This window comes from Chlamydotis macqueenii, chromosome 14, assembly GCF_036417535.1.
Source record: "Chlamydotis macqueenii isolate bChlMac1 chromosome 14, bChlMac1.mat, whole genome shotgun sequence".
In the NCBI taxonomy this organism is placed as follows: Eukaryota; Metazoa; Chordata; class Aves; order Otidiformes; family Otididae; genus Chlamydotis; species Chlamydotis macqueenii.
Window position 1 is genome coordinate 14,188,406 of NC_141569.1, and position 17,112 is coordinate 14,205,517.

Consider the following 17,112-nt stretch of genomic DNA (forward strand, 5'->3'; position numbering starts at 1 on the left):
TCATCGACCCTTTGAAGAGATCTTTTCCATTGTTGTTTCCGCGATGATTGCCTGATGGCACTTTCTCAGCCAGATCCACTAGGGATTACACCAGTGTAAATAAGATAAGCCGCTGTCTGGCTGCTATTAAAATGCACCAAGGACGCTCCCGGCTCAGACAACACTCTTGCATCAATGCAAACTACATCCTCAGTGTTTGTTACATGTTTTGCTTCTTTTTGTTTATTTGGAGAAGAAATTTTCTCTCTGAATAACATTACAGCCCACCCTAAATTTCCAGTTCTCTTCTATCATCAAGAATTTAAGTCACTTTGCAATTTCCCTCTCCTTGTGTACAGGGTGCTTCTGTAAGAATTCAGGGCTGGAGAATATCCCCAAGGCAGCACACAGCACTGGCCAAGACAAACCTAGGATACAGTAGAAGACTCTAGCTTTTTTGGGTGCTGTTTGAGCTAAACTGCCATTACAAAGCTCTATTTTCATGACCAGAGCGAACATTTTACGGTTGTGTTAGAAGCAATTCATCCCTCCAAAGCATAGTGGGGTGACCCAGCCTCTCTGTAACTTCCAGTACAGTTTTTTTTTACTATTATTTCTGAGCCAGAGAGTAGACACCTTTGCCTGCTGCCCATAAAGTCTGCTACTGGAAAGGCTTTGTTATTCCCTCATCCTCTGCTTTCTTGCCTGACGGTTTCAGGACATCCCCAAAGGTCCCCACAGGAACTGCTCATCAGGATGGGCATGAAGCTGCAAAAAGCAGTGGGGCTGTAAGAGGGTGGTCCTCTACAAGATGCTTCTGGGAATCAAGTCTTAGATATATCCTTCCATGTAGGAACAGAGCACATGAAATTCATTTACTTGCAACTTTGAAGCAGAAAGAATCAGAAAATGGCACCCCAAGAAACACCAGTAGACTCAATCATTGGAAGCAGAATGAACATATTCAGCATGGGCTTTCACACTGAATTTACAGGAAAGCTGAACCCTGATTTCTGTGCTTTTTCACCTAATCTTTTAAAACAAATTTCAGTGGAATTGCGGTTTTTAATTATCTTTTTGCACTTAAACTTTATTAGATTTGTATTGCCCTCCCTGCCTCTCCATTCCGTATACTTCCTCCAGTCTACAGTTAATGAGAAGAAATCAGTGTATTGCACTATCTGGCATCTTGCTGCTGAAGTGGCAGGAGACTTTGGTTACCAAGTCATTTGCTGCTTAATTGAAATCTTTTCTCTAGACTCATTGCCATGCAGAGGCTCTATTGGAATGCAGTAGTCAAGCCCAGTATTGATTGTCCTCCTGCTCCCAGCTTTCTTCCTCTGAGTTTGCAAATCAATTGCACCCTGTTGTTTTCCCAAAAAAAAAAAAAAAATTGAATACCATCACCCAATCCACAGCCCTGTTTACCCCGAAACACACTGGTTTGGCTTTGCATAGTTTCTCAGAGTAGAGATGAGGAGAAGACGTGAAATGGCAGGTGGCTACAGTAAAAGCGAAATCCGCACCTTGTCAGGCCATCTCCAAGCATGAGCGTGCATCAGTCAGCTCAGATAAGGTCCTGTCTGGGAGTGAATTGTGAAGATATAAAGGGTAAATTAAATCGTAGGTTTAGACTTTCACTGGAAATTATCTGAAATTTATCTTCCTCCTTTATTGCAGAAATTAAACAACTTTTAACAGTTAGAAATCTAGCAATCACAGAACCCTGATACACTTGCAGCTAGCAGAAGCAGCCAGACTGCAGTTGTGAGTTTGCAGAGAAGACCAAGGCCTGGCAAGCCACCATCTGCTAACATTAGGAAAGAGAGTCAGTGCAACACAGGTTACTACAGACTCCTGACTTTGAAATTATGGCATCCAAGTACTTTTGAATGCCATCTGTTTTTAAAGTCCTCTGGGAACTCTGTGGTTCAAAACACTCTTGCCAAAGCCTTGTCTAGACAACAATCATGTCTTTGGAGTCTCAGCTCAAACTTACACTGTATGAACAGGGCTTGGAGGACAGGGTCACGTTAACACTATGCACAGTAATGTCCCCAAGTTCTTCCCCACAGATCTTGCGTGAGCACTTAGCACTACTCTTCTGAAAGACAGCAGGTTTGACCATAGCAGACTGTCTTGAGATAAGAAATGAAAAACTTCCCAAAGCGAGGTCTTAATGTTGTAAGAGCACAGTGTCATTTGTGAGGACATAAGTAGCTAAGCGTCTTGTGCCTGTTGTAAACACGTTTAGGCCTCTCAGCTGCTCTACCATAGTGGCTTCTCACAGTTACCACACAACCCTTGTATTAAAAAAAAAATTTTGCTAGAGATGAAGCAATGAACATCATTTCCTTCCAAGCAGCTTTCTTTGCCTTATTAAACATTTGCATTGCAATACTGCCTGTAGGCTCCAACCAGCGTCAGGCATCTGAACCTACAGGCTGAGTTAGCTCTTGCCCTAAGCACATTGCACATCGCCCACAGGGTTAGAGGTTCTTTGGTTTGTTTTTTTTTCCCCCTAATCTAAGCAATTTTACACCACACTTTCAGCCTGGGAACAGATCTGTGTTCAAGTAAAAGCTATATAACCATAGGGAAGGAACTGAGTTGTGTATGTTTATCTTGGAAATCAAACCTTCCTGCAAAGTTGAGAACGAACACCTAGTACCAGGGGTCACCTGTTCCTGCATAGATGGCAGCAACAGAGCGTTCATAAGTCCAAATTATCACCCTGCAGATCTTGCCGACTCCTAGAGTCAGAAGGCACATTGCCAGTCTTAGATTTTCATCTTCTATAGATAAATTGGTAATTTCACTCTTTCTGCCCCAGAGGCCATACAGGTTCCAAAAATATTTCATTTCCTTTCGTTCTCCACCCGACAAGTGTATCATTTCATGATCACACCCCAGACACCTTCAAGTCCAGAGACAGCATTGCTATATTGAACTCAGATCCCTGCATTGCAGGTACTAACAGCAAACGCTGGACCGACCAGTGAGCAGAAAGCAAAAATACATCTATCGCCTACCATCCTAAAGATTCCGCAGGAGCTATGCAACCACACAGCACTCATCTAAGCCTCGAATTCCAGATTGCTCTGATCCTACCTGCCTTTTGGAACGTTAGACTGTCAGAGTACCAAATATGCTCCTTGCTATTTGCAGTGTAATTAAGCAGTAATTGCTGCCCAAGGCTAATCTCAGAGTGTATTTTTTCTGTGGAGTGTATTTTTTTCTGTGGAGTTCAGTGCCAGAGTTCACATTTGTAATATAGTGGCATGCCAAGGAGCTATACCTAAACTCACAAAAGGATTTTCTCCACTCATCATCTCTCTTCTACTTTGGTGGCAGCTGGGATTCCGTATTCAGAGATGTTTGGATTGGGCAAACAAATTAGCAGAGACCAGCCTCATTAGGAATTCACATGGGTGCTCATCCTGCTTCACAGCGGGAATGAGATGCTGACTGCTCGGTTTCTGGACCTCAAACACTCCCCAGTTTGGGATGTACACTAAAACCTCCTCTTCATTTCTGTTCACACAGCCTGGCAGCCTCTAAAGAAGCTGAAGCAGCAGCACGATCTGCCCCCAAACCCATGTCTCCTTCCGACTTCTTGGATAAGTTGATGGGGCGAACTTCGGGATATGATGCCAGGATCAGGCCAAATTTTAAAGGTATGCAAAAACTCAGCTTTTGTGGCTTTGTTTCATCTTGGGACTGAAACCTGCATGCAAGCCTCATGAATGCCTCCCTAACCGTACATGGAATATGAATAATCTTTATGTTCATATGAAATACGTACAATAATGAGAAATTTGGCACATAAATGCCTTGTAGATGTCTAGAAAGGCATCTGATTTCCACTCAACCACTTTGTAATACCTTTACATGTGAGAAGCACTTCAATATCACACTAAGGGATCAGGGATCCTGCCAAACCAAGCAGTGACCAGCAGGGAGCTGAACATCTCACAGATTAGGGAAAAAAAAAACAAAACCTTCAGCTTTTCTTACCCCCTAAGTCACTGCCCTCAGCACCCTCAAACAGTGGGCAGTGCTCTTACTTTACACCCACTGAAGCCAAGAGAAGTCTCTCCCATCAGCTCCAGAGGAACTCAGCAAGATGCCAGTCACTGTCTCCTGTCGTAGAGGGGTTCTTGTGCCAGTGCCCAGCACAACAGCTGCATTTCACACACAATTTCCCCAGTTCACCCTGTACTCCATGGCAGCCAAGCAGCATTGAAGTGGGCCTTGGAAGAGGCAATGGAACATCTTTGCTCCTCAAAACAACTTTTTTTTCTTTTTAACTGAGCTTGTGTTCCCAGAGCTATTTGCCCTTGAATCACACCCAGATAAAAAGCAGGATCTGCCCCCTAGCAGCCACTGTCTAGCCCTCTTCAATGCTCATTTCATTCACTTCTTTTGTTTCCTACCACCAATTCCTCCTCACCAGAGAGTCACTGGCAGCACTAACACTCTCCAGACCCATTAATCATGGTGACAGCATCTGCCATCCAGCTGCGAGCAATAAATCCTAATCCGGGCTTTTAAACCCAAATATAGGTGAGAAGCTTTTGTTCTAGTAATCAACTAGGCAACAGAAAACACTGCTGTTTTCATCCAAACCATAAAGAGTTAAAAAAACCACCCTGTAAACTTTGCCTAACACTAAATTATGCACACACATAAAAGAAATTAAACTTTAATATTTAATGAAATGTATACATTATCTTCCTGCTGAAGGCAGCTGTATTGCATTTTTATTTCAGATAATTTAATTTCAGCTTTATTTCAATGAACTACACCTTCCCCACAGGGCAGTTTTGCTGGCTTAGCCTCCCACACATAAATCAGGCTCCAATTTATATGGGAGGCATAGGAGGTGTTTTACAGAGCTTGGGGTTGTAGTTCTCAAAGCATGTCATTTAAATTAACTGCAGTAACTCATAAGGGCATTTTAATAGCTTAGATCTAAATGAAAATAATACCAGAGATCCGTATCAGATTGATTTTTGGGGAGGGTAAGATTAACAAAAAGATGATCACAACTTTTCCATTAATGCTGTAAAGTCCAGACTTCGCTGGGGATTCATATTCTGAGAACAAGGAAGCTTTGGTTTGGTTGGAGCTTTGGTTTAAGTTGGAGTACGAAGTCAGTAACACAGGCAGGGACAGAGCCAAACCCGGCAGGCGTGGAACAAGGGACCTCCTGCCCAGGCTGGAAAACTCTTCCTTCATAGATGCATCCCACTACAGAGGTGGCACATTTCAGCAGTAGACAGAAGTTTCTAGAGCCTCATAAAAGCTAAAAAAAAAAAAAAAAAAACAAAAAACCCCAAAATCCTGCAGAGTGCTCAAGGCTCCCCTTGGACACAGTGCTGAGAGCGCAGTGCCTCAACAACAGCTGGGTTGCCCCAAGGAGGGTCATCTTCACATACACAGGACCAAGCTCATCCCACACTCAGCTTCACATCAGCACAGGATCAGGAAGAAGGCCAAAACCTTCCACATATGTCAAAGGCGCGAGCACATCCAGGAGGTCAGCTCAGTATTTTCCTTATGCTGTGTCCTTTGGGAAGGGAAATCATGTGCACATGGACCATCTGTACAGTTCACGAGGTGGATCTAGAGAAGAAAACTATTACTCCTGAGCTCAGCAGGAGCACTGCAGAACAGAAAAAATAAGTATTAAACCCTGATCAAATGCATGCTTTCAGCTGCTGGATAAACTTCACAAGCCTGTTGGATAAGAGAAGATGGTAAAAAAAATACCCACAACATTATTTTATATCTGATATTTTAGCCTGTGTTTAACAGTCTGGAGGAATTGCTGCACAGATTGAGCAGCACATGAGCTGCTGCTGCACTGGCAAAGGGCTGTCTGGGAGCTGGGTAGATAGAAGCCTGCTCGGATTGACTGGGATTCGTACCAAGAAAACCCCAGCCACAGAGAGCATCGCTGTTACATGGCTGCAGTCCTACTCCTGCAGAGGACAGGCACAAAGTTTCAGAATAGGCAGGAGAAGAAGAACAAGAAATGGAGAGGAGTAGACCAAGCTCCAAATATTGCTTAGTAATCAGGAAATTCCATTAATTTCCACACAGGAAGACATTCACAGAGATGAGAGGCACAAGCCTCTTGTTAAAGCTGTTCCTCCTTCCCAGTATTTCATCTTGCAGCAGCTGCCAGACTGCAGATGTGGCCTCAAGGGGCAAGCATCAGTCGTGGGCCAGGCTGAGCCATCAGGCAGCATCTGAAATGCAGACACCATCCTCATCTCCATAAAGGATGGGGGAATCATCTAGAGCTCCACACTCTCCACTTCCACAGATCTTATCTTCCCAGAAGCATCTGTCACAGGGATGATATGAGATTAATTCCCCCTGTGCCAAAGGGGGACCTTGTGTCCTGGAGTGGGACCCTCTGCTCTCTGCCTGGGCTCCCTCTCCCCAGCACACACTGGGCAGCACCAGCACCAGGTCCTTCGGGAGCCCACAGAGCAGGGGCAGCAGACAACGTTTATGGTTCCAAAATGTTCTCCAGCTTTTTGCTTTGTGCTGAACTGCAGCTCTTGGCGTCTCACTCGGTCAAAACTCAGCATTTTCACCTCAAATTTACCAGACAACATTGTGATCCACCTCCAGTCATACCAGAGTCATACCTTCAGGCACCAGTACCACATGAACAGACTGAGCCCCATACGCTCTAACCATAGTCGCTTCATCCCTTAATCCTCCCTCCCCTCCTTCAGTGCTCCCTTAACTTTTCTAATACAAGAAGGCTAAACAAAGCTTTGATCTGAAAAGCAGATAATTCCAAGAGAGACACGGCCCAAAGTCTGGAGTACTCTTGCCCAAAACAGGACAGCCAGAGAATTTCCACTGGCAGAGCTCTGAAATCTCCTGTCCCACCATGAGCCTTCACAGACAGTACCATTGTTACATAGGTTATTTGCTCCTTCACCCAGCCTCATCCTGACCATATGGTTCTAGTTTAGAAATATTTGGATGCTTTAAGTGAGTATTTTTAAAGTACAGAGCTCTAAACAAGAGAGCCTATCAATAGCCTCTCATTTCTTTTCTGCAATACATGTCTATCATGTTCAAGGTGAGCTTGGCACCCATACAGCAATGTCGAGTTATCTAGAAAGCTGTCCTGCCTGGCTTGTGTTCTAGTCCTTTCCATCAAAATAGTTACCAGAAAAATAATGATAAAAAAAAATAATCCTCAAAACATGGCAACAGAGGGAAAGCAAAAGCATTGTCTGATGTCAAACTGACATCAGAACCTAGGCTGGGTCACCCAGACCTTACTCCCATACTTCCCCCTCTGTCACCCTGTTCCCACAATAGATTTTAATACTACAGAGTGGAAATATTTTGTCTTATAAGCACATGGTGAACTACTGTTCTGATCTGTGTTTGTCATGCAGGTCCACCAGTGAATGTCAGCTGCAACATTTTCATCAACAGCTTTGGTTCAATCGCAGAAACAACTATGGTAAGTAAAAATCACAGCACAGCTGCTCAGCTACTGGCTCAGCCTCATTGCACTGCCAGAAAATGTAGCATCACTCTCCTCTTTAGAATGAGAAAGAAAAATATCATCTCTGTGTTCCCAAGTTTACTTAAGATTTGAGTAAATTAGTAGTCAGCACACAAGACTCACACCACATGTAGTTGAAGATCACAGTCTATCTGTATCTCTATGAAAGCACTGTACAGATAAAGTATAAGGGTCAGAAAAGGAATCAGTCTTTTCTGGAGACTTGCCTAAGGCTTCACACTCAGACACAGTTACAGATACTTTCTGTTTAAATGCACATAAATCCAGATATTTGAATCAATACCTTAAGGGAAATCAGCTGAACTCAGTCTGCATCAGATTTCAGATTCCCAAAGATTAAGAAAATGACTAGATGATTATTTTCTTGGAGAAATATTTCTGTTAAACCATAATTGTTAATAAAAAATAAAACCAATATTTACAATTTAAGGCTCACTTCAGACAAAATTAGTGAACATGGCTAAAGGCTGTTATCTAATTGGCAAGACAGTAGGAGCAGAGGATCACTAGAAGAGGAGATAATTGCTCCATCTGAAAACTATTGAAGATTGGTTGTGACATAATCAGTGAACAGCAAAGGAAAGCTCTGGACATACAGTGCCTTACCTCTGTGCTAATTAAAGATAATCCAGAAATATGGTGTTTAATTACTCTTTGGCAATTCTTTTTCTAGAAAGATATTAAATGAAGAACACATGACTCCAGCTGCAGGTGTTCTGTGCATTCAAGCAGGATGTTACAGGCTTTACATATAGATCACACATCTTGATTTGAACAAGTTACTTGTCATGCACACCTCTGTTAGAGGAGATCAACAGCTATAGACCTGGGGTTGTAAGTCTCTTCAGAAGAATAGTACAATGTCAAAAAATGTTTGGGGTTGGTGGCAGTTTAGCTCCAGTAGTAGGGAAAAAAAAAAAAAAAACCAAAAACCAAACAACAAACTGTTACTCTGTCCAAGCACAAAGAAACACATTTCATATCTGGATTGCAGAATGTAAGAATTCATAGGTAAGAAGTTTATTTGTGGATTCATTTGTATATAAAGCAAAAGAGAAAGAAATAGAACCAAAATACACATATATTCCTAATGTACTATTTTATTGGATACCTCGTTTGGTGTTACAGGCAATAAATACTCTGTTCCTACACAGTCTAGCAGAGACAATCCACAGACTAAGGGAGAGAGGCAGGCCCACAAGGGATCCCTGTGCAACACACAGAACACATTACAATGACGTGTTTTTCATTATATCCGTCCTACATTGCAAGATGCACTGGAGCAGTCATACAGAGATGCCACAGGATCCCAGCAAGCACAGTGCTCCGTAAAATTAGCATAGACTAGCATGAGAGAGAGAGAGATGCAGTTCACCCCCAAGACATGCTGCAGGGACTTGCTATCCTCTCCAGATGCCATTTGTTTCATAGTCTGTCTTCCATAGAAGAAAAAATTCCCATGGGAACCCAAGAACACCCTCTAGGCACATTGCTTTGTCTAGAAATATCCAAGCCAGCTCTGACAAGCTAGCCCAGATGTCAGGCTGACGCAGCGTTGCACACAACCTAATGTAATGTGCTTCTTTGGGGACAGCAATTCTGCTTGTAAACACTGAGAAGAACACAAGCAACACAGGTACTGAAGCATCTAAAAAAAATGAGAGCCCAGCAAGTTATAGAGGTCTTCAGGATTTACTAACTTAGGATTTACTCTGCAGAGAAGCCAGTCTCTCCTCACAGTTTGAGGATGCAGCAGGTCAAAGCGGGAGCATCAGCTCCTCATCAGTTTCTGGAAAAGGCAGAAGGTCCTGTCATGAAGGGATTTTGAGAGACCTGACTACTTTGAATTCAAACCATTGATCAAATAACAGTGGAGTGGAAAAAATCTTGGGTGGCAGATGCACAATTCAACATTCTGCCATAAAGCAAGTAGTACTCCACCATTGACCCTTGGGATTGATGATGGTAACACTCCCCCATCTGCTTCAGTGGCCAGAAGAGAAAGAATAACATTATGGTTTAAGCCTCAACCATTAGGCACTCAGAACCTGAACGTGGCCAGGCTTAGAGTACTACATCTTCTTATACTTGGTTACTATTGCGCTGCTGCCTGCAGAAGAAAAGTCACAGATTTCTATGGATACCACACACACCTCCATAGTGGGGCTCTTTGTTCAGGCAGAAAATACCGCTGCAGCTATTTAAGTTTACACTGTCCAAATCTGACAAACCAGTGTAAGTCATGAGGTCATCATGCAGAGGATTAGAGAGATTGGAGGTGAATGCTCACTTACAGTTTGAGGTATCATGTAAGCTAGAAGAGGAGAAGATACAGGAAAATAAAACAAAACAGACATTTTATGCAGCCACTTGGGTCTACAAACCCCAGAAAGGAGGATAATGAGTTGGGGCCAAGAGAAGGCAGAGATTTCCCAGAGTGGGCAGAAAGCAGATAACTGCCCCACAAAGGTCCAGAATGAACAAGGCAAGAAATAGAGGCCTGAAAACTGTTGCAAGGATAGATGAAAGGAGAAGGGGAAAAACAAAACAAAAAACCCCCCCCCACAAACAACAACAAAAAAAAACACCAAAAAAACCCCAGACAGTCATCCACCAAACTGAATTCCCCAAAGCAGAACTGACTTAGAGCAAGGGAAGTAAACTCCTTTAAGCCTCCTGAGAATCAGAGACCCAACATAAAAGCCTCCAGTGCTGCACATAATTGAGCAGACATTTATGTTAGGTTGTGGCTCATAGCTTACATCCATAAGCCTCACTTGCAACCAGCTCTAAGGACAAGGGAATCTGCAATTGGGAACCTATCCCTGTGAATCCCACAAGTGCTTCAAGGGGAAGATACCACCAATTACAACAGCCAAACAAGCCCAGGCAGCCTCCTTCTGTCCCAAGTCATTACTGCAACAGCCCATCCAACAGCAGGGGATTCCAGAGGACAAATGCAAGATGCATCCACTCTATCTATCTGCTTATTTTTATTAAAGACACCAGACAACCCCCAACCACAAGCTGTTAAATCCCTTTTTGCTCTTCAAAGGTATAAATACCTTCCCCCAAGCCACACCAGAGTAGGAAACCTATAGCAAAGCTACAAATTCCTCATTTAAAATAAAACAGAAGTCACATGTCTAGGGAACAGGGTCTCGGTTTTAAGTGACTAAACTGCACCAGCTTCAGCTTTTCTTTATACCATGAGACAACTGGTAGGATTATCTGAGCGTTTCATCTAATGAATGTCCTGCCACAACAGCAAACTTGGAATTAAGTGATGCCCTTGATCTCTCTTCCAATGGAAGCTGCAGTTTAATGGATCTCTCACTGGCTTAGGTGGTTCTGAGCCTTTTATATACAGTGAAGGCACATGGAGAAGGAGGAAGTTTTTTTTTTAATATTATCACTTAGAGTTGCTAGGAGCCGAACTGAATGCTCGGGATGATCACTTCTAGTCCCATGTTTTAAAAAGGGCCCACAAATGAGAGAGTGTAAAAGAAAAAAAAGCATAAAAGAGCCAGCACAGGCTCCCCTAGATACAGTATACATGCAAATTTATTTCCCCTGGTTTCATGCCATAGTTATGTCATCTGAAAATAGCAAACCGAACATAACCTTCCAGCCAGCTGCAACACAGCCACAATCAGTTCCAGCATCTGCTAGGAACAGGAGAAGCTGGAGGCTGCAACCACCCAAATGTTAAATACTTGTTCAGAGACATCTGTACATGAGCTTTCCAATGAGATAACAAACCATCCTGCAAAACAGACTAACCAATTCGCTCCAGTCTCACAAGCCACAACACAGCAGATTGCAAGTATGACCAATGAAGTCTGTGGGTCACATTTAATACTGGACCCACTCACCCCAAGGTCAACAAGATACCTCAGTACCAATGCACAAAGCCTGTAGCAAAGGCTGGGCGTTGAGCTCAGTTTTCTGCAGTCAGTCCTTCTTAAAAACAACCATTAGTCCCACAGAGATGATAAGCATGTAGCAAGTCACACAATACAAAATGAAAAGGTTCTAACAACATCTCAGTTTGCTGCAATTTCCATGTTAGACCTACAGTGTTTTGGCCATCTCCACAGTTGCAGTTTGCCTGATTAGAGGAGGGCACTGATTAGAGAAGGGAATTAAAAAAAAAAAAAAATTTTAAAAGAAAAAAAACTTTAAAAAACCCCATGAAATAGGACTACTCAACTCAAATTCAAGGACACAAAAAACCAACCTGAAGAACAAGACCTCACTACTAAATTCCTAAGCTTGAAATTCAGGATAGCAGTCCCATCCTCAGCCCAGAGGGATAGACTTCCCCTCCTTTTGTAGTGGAGCCCAGAAAAACTTTCTGCTTTGTGTTCCAAAACAAAAACCCCACACATATCAAACACCAGGATACTGCTCCCACTCCTCACCTACCTTCCTCCAGCAACAGGCTTCCTTCTCAGCAGCACCTCCAGCACCGCCACTGCCCAGAACACCTCCTCCCCTTGGCCCAGCTGTGCCTTTCACACCAGACTTCAAATTGGCTGCTTGGCTACAGCTGTGGCAAGGTAAGGAGGTCTCTTATTAACCCTTCCAAGGCCTGCTACCAGTGTGTTTATATTTTTGCAATCAGTGAGCTGTAGGGCTCTTTTGCAGGGTAAATAGTCTTAAAAATATCTGTTCATTCCCTTTCTAGAGAATGAACCCAATGTCAATAAAGCCCCTTGTGCTCTGCTATCCGGATGGGATAACGGAATTCCCTTCTGAGGGAGTTCAGTCTCTACTCTGATTTTTTCCGTCAGAAAAATGTAAATTTATCAAGGAGAAATCTCTCACCAGAACTGTTCAGTGCAGAGGCTGCTAAGACAGAACCCCTGAGTCAGGGGCTGAAACCTATTGAGTTTTCCACCAGCCTCCGTTCTTTCTTCACAGCTTGCTTTCACCAGCGCACTCACCATCAGATGTTAAGACTGTGGTATCTTGGGAAGGAAAGGTCTCAAATGATCTTCCATTTCCTTGGCTCCTTCCTTGCAAGGTCACTAAGCAGAATTTCATTTCAGCATTATCAAATTGAACTGCTTTGATCACTTCAGTTATTTTCTTCCTGTCCTGTGTCATTTCCCCCTTGGGAGTAAAATGCCTTTGTGCCAAATTGCAAAGCTCCTGAATGCCTTCACAACACAGAGCTGCTGCTCTCCACTCCCAAGCCAGCCAGAGGAGCAGGCTGCACAGGATAATCAATGCCTGGATGTGATTGGCACACAAATGAGGAACTCAAGCTATAAGAAGGATATGAAAAAAGAGAAATTTTTTGCTGAGTTTGCAGCCTCACTAAAATCTTGGTTTTGCTTGAAAGTTCACTTTAGAAATTGGCCCATTCTGTCCATCATTTAGGAATAACTGTGCGCTGCTTGGTGATGTTAATTAAGATATCACACAATAGCATCCAGGAGAAACACTGTGTATCTCCAGGTAGCCAACAAATGAGTGTTGTTTGGCTCATCACCTCTCAGCTTGACTGCACAAAGCTTCCAACACACAGGATCCTTAGCTGGTGCGGAATACTCTAACCCTTCTCTTAGGCTATGTCACAGCCACCCACTTACCCTATTTGCTCTCCGTGCCTTCTGCTGGCTCCTCAGGCAGTGTCGTGCCCAGTTTGCAGTCACAGCACTTGTTTTTACTTTTATGTTCAAATAAGCCTGCACACAAGAAATTTAAAAAGCTGCTCAGCACCTTCAATACCACAGTGCAATGCAGCTGGCTGTCATAAGGGAAAAGGCATCTGGGAGCAATCGACTGTTCTCAGTGGCCAGGCCAGGACTGTGGAATAAACCCACTGAGAAGGAAGATCTTCATGAACACAAACATGTGTAAAGTACTAATGCCATAAAATGGCAGAGCATTTATTGTGCATGTATTGCATTTCTTTGACCTAGTCTTTTTTGTATCACAACACAAATGCTCAGGTGTCTATGTTCTAAAACAAAAAGTAACCACTGCAAACACTTTTCTCCAAAGGAGGAGCACCAAGAATAGCACAGTCCAGTTCCTGACCACTCTGCTGAACATCCTCTGGAAGGAGGTAGTGCGGTCTCTCACATCACACATCTACAACACACCCCTGAACTGTTCCCGTGTAGGACATGAGTAGAGGACACTTGGTCTCTGGACATGACTTAGGACGGGCCTTCTCACAGCCATCTACTGTGAGAAGTTAATCTTCATTTGGCCCACAAGCAAGTGATTAAGATCTCTCATCATGGTGATGAAGACTCTGGCAGTCATCATGTCTATGGCCTTTTATGCCTGCTGTGGTGGCAACGTAAACCACACTACACCTCTCTTCTCACCCATTCCTTTTGGCAAGTTTTGGAGCTGAAGCAGTGAATTTACTCCAGCAACAAAGCTTATCCACAGCAAGGCCGGCTGTTGTAGAGAGATTGGCTTCATTTCCCACCCCCTTCCAACACTCCATCAGGCTGAGAACACTTCTGGGCAGCTACCACTGAAGTTTCTTCCAAACATGAGTTTAATTTGTGTTGTACATGACAAAAACTCTCAGCTGGAGCTGACCTACTAGCATCCAGCTTATTCGTAGCTGAATAAGCAAAACAACCTTTTGCTTTCTACCTATTAGGTCAGTGACATTGATTTCCCCTGACGGCAATGGCTGCAGATCTCTACACAAACTAAAAAAGAGAATTGAAAGTATATACGCTGTTCAGGGAGCTGCTGTGTGCCACGGGAAGTGGAGATGCAGGGTTGCTTTCCCTTTTCAGGTTTGCGTGATTGGCTATTCCTGCGCTAAGACCCCAGGTTCCTAGCTGTCCACAGCTATTCGCACTTTCTCAAGACACATTATCCAGGATGGACAGAGATGAATAATTAAGTCACAGGGATGCACTAGGACTTGTGAAGGTGACACTTGGGATATCAGCAGAAGGAGAGAGTGTTGCAACTCTTTTTCATGGTCAGAAGTCTGCTCCTGTTAGTATCAAGTCCTTGGTCCATTTGCTGTTGTCACAATAATTAATGTCATTAGCAGCTTCTGTGCTCTGAGTATGCAGATGGCACTAAGTGAAACAGACTGCGGGCTTGGCTACGAACTGCCCCATCCAAAACACAAGGCATCCAAGAGACAATCCTCTCCCAACCCTCCAGTGTGACCAGACTCCACAAGAGTCATGTTCCCCTGGACAAGAGGCTGTGGGTTCACACTCAAGCGAGTACTTGAGGCAGCAAAATCAGAAAGATTCTCCGCCACACACTCTTCAACTCCAGAGCTTCGTGTTCTCCAGATGGAAAGAACTGATCTGATGGCAGATTCAGAGAGATCTCCTCAGAGATACCAAATGCTCTCACTGAAAGAAAGGTCCTAGTGCCTGCAGCAGGTATTAGACACCTGTAAGCACGTCAGACACCCTCCATTAACGATCTCTTAACAAAAGTCTTCAAAGTACATTAGTGTTAGAAAGGCACCAAAGAAACCCTTAATTGTGATAGCAACTATTAGTTTGGGCCAGGGCAGTGAAATTGGTTTGTTATATACCGCTCTTCAGACGCAGTCTGCCTCTAAACTTAGAAAATGTCAATTAATTTATGGACATGAAGCTTTTATCCCTCTCCTGATAGCTGGCACGTCCTCTCCCTATTTCAATTTTTTGGCTCACTTTCTTATGCAAAATTCAGCAGAAAAGGGGCAATCAGATCACCCTGGAAAGCTATTGGTCAGATAGGGAGAACAGAAACTGCTTTTAATTGTCCAGAAGAGAGTCTAAGCTCGACCTCAGGAGCCAACCTTGGCCCGAGGAACTCAGGGGAGCTGTAAGACACACAGATACGGGGTAGATATCATTTTGCATAGTGCTGGGGGCTAGCTTCAATTAAAGAAGACGGCCATCCTATAAAATCAGTAGCATTTATGGCATTTTGACATTAGAGAAGGGAAGCCAGAACACTCACGTGGGATTAGGAGAGTAGACTTCATGCACATCCCTCCCACATTCACATACTCTCGTCAAGGTCAACCTGTCCCGTCAGTTATTCTGATTTACCCTTATATTTGCGGACACACAGGGACTAGTCCTTCCATGGGCTTTTCTTTTCACAAGTCTGGGGGAAACAAAGATGGTCACAATGTGGGATGGTTCAGCACTGAAAGCAAGTTGGATTCCATGTCTTTTGCCCCTTAATCCTCTGCAACATTCACCTTGCTGACACCAGCCCTTACGACCCCTGCAACTCAACATCGCTTCTCCAGCCCTGGGGTTCAAACTGGAGGCCTTGACTCTTCACACACAGCTGATGATTGCTGTGATGGAGGGATGCAAGGGTAAGCAGCTGCTCATGCTATGAGATAGCTGTCAGCTACAGAACTAAAAATAACAACAGCTTCCTGAGAAATAATGCCAAGAAGGCTTGCCACAGCTTGGGAGTGTAGACCTAGACATGGCTTGGTTTTGAGAATGATTTTAGTACGTGTTCCCCAGTTCTCAGGACTTTCAGCCTGCTCTGATCATTAACCGCATTTCTCTTGCTCCCTGCTTACACCATGCAGGATTACAGGGTGAACATCTTCCTGCGGCAGCAGTGGAACGACCCGCGGCTGGCGTACAACGAATACCCTGATGACTCTTTGGACCTGGACCCCTCTATGCTGGACTCCATCTGGAAGCCTGACTTGTTCTTTGCTAATGAGAAAGGGGCCCATTTCCATGAGATTACCACAGATAACAAGCTTCTGAGGATCTCCAGAAATGGCAATGTCCTCTACAGCATCAGGTGAGGTGACTCAACAGGGAGAGCTCCACCAAGGTGGGGGAGGGCAGAGCTGTTCAAGCCTAAAATGAGAAAGTCAAGACTTTGGATGTGTCATTGGATAAAAGAAATTGAAGGGATTTTGAGTGGGAGAGCATCCAATTAACAGTGTCACAGCAGTGTGGTGGGAAGGGATTTCCAGAGGTCTCCCATGCAAACTCATCCTGATGATTGACAACTATAGCTCAGGTTAGTTGTGACTTTGTCTGGCCAAATTGAAATGCCCCATGACCTCTTTGGGCAGTCTGTGCCAGTGTTTCATCCTCCTTCTGGGGCAGATTCCTTCACACAAAAATCACTGAAAAGTGAAACACATCCTTATTTCCCTGACCAATATTGTTACAATTGTTTGTTTGGGGTTTTTTTTTTGTTAAATGCAGCTACACAGAATCATAGAATGGTTAGAGTTGGAAGGGACCTTCAAAGGTCATCTAGTCCAACCCCCCTGCAAGGAGCAGGGACATCCCTGACTAGATCAGGTTGCTCAGAGCCTCATCCAGCCTGGCCTTGAACGATTCCAGGGATGGGGCATCCACCACCTCTCTGGGCAACCTGTGCCGGTGTTCTACAACCCTCATTGTAAAAATTTTTTTTCCTAATATCCAGTCTAAATCTACCCTCCTCTATTTTAAAACCACTACTCCTTGTCCTATCGCAACAGGCCCTACTGAACAGCCTCTCCCACATGAGCTAAAAGAAAGAAAAAAAAAATTATATCCAGCATTAACCTTTGCTTACAAGCAGTGAGG

At 43.8% G+C, this 17,112-nt stretch overlaps 1 protein-coding gene across 2 annotated transcripts in view; it reads left to right on the forward strand.

Moving 5' to 3' along the window:
* Positions 1-17,112, forward strand: part of GLRA1 (glycine receptor alpha 1) — a 39,294-nt gene that overhangs the window by 12,741 nt on the left and 9,441 nt on the right. For both annotated transcript variants that reach the window (XM_086758669.1, XM_010130764.2), the window contains exons 2-4: positions 3,526-3,656; positions 7,416-7,483; positions 16,104-16,327. In XM_086758669.1, the coding sequence (XP_086614795.1) occupies positions 3,526-3,656; positions 7,416-7,483; positions 16,104-16,327 (423 nt within the window). The remainder of the gene's footprint in view (positions 1-3,525; positions 3,657-7,415; positions 7,484-16,103; positions 16,328-17,112) is intronic.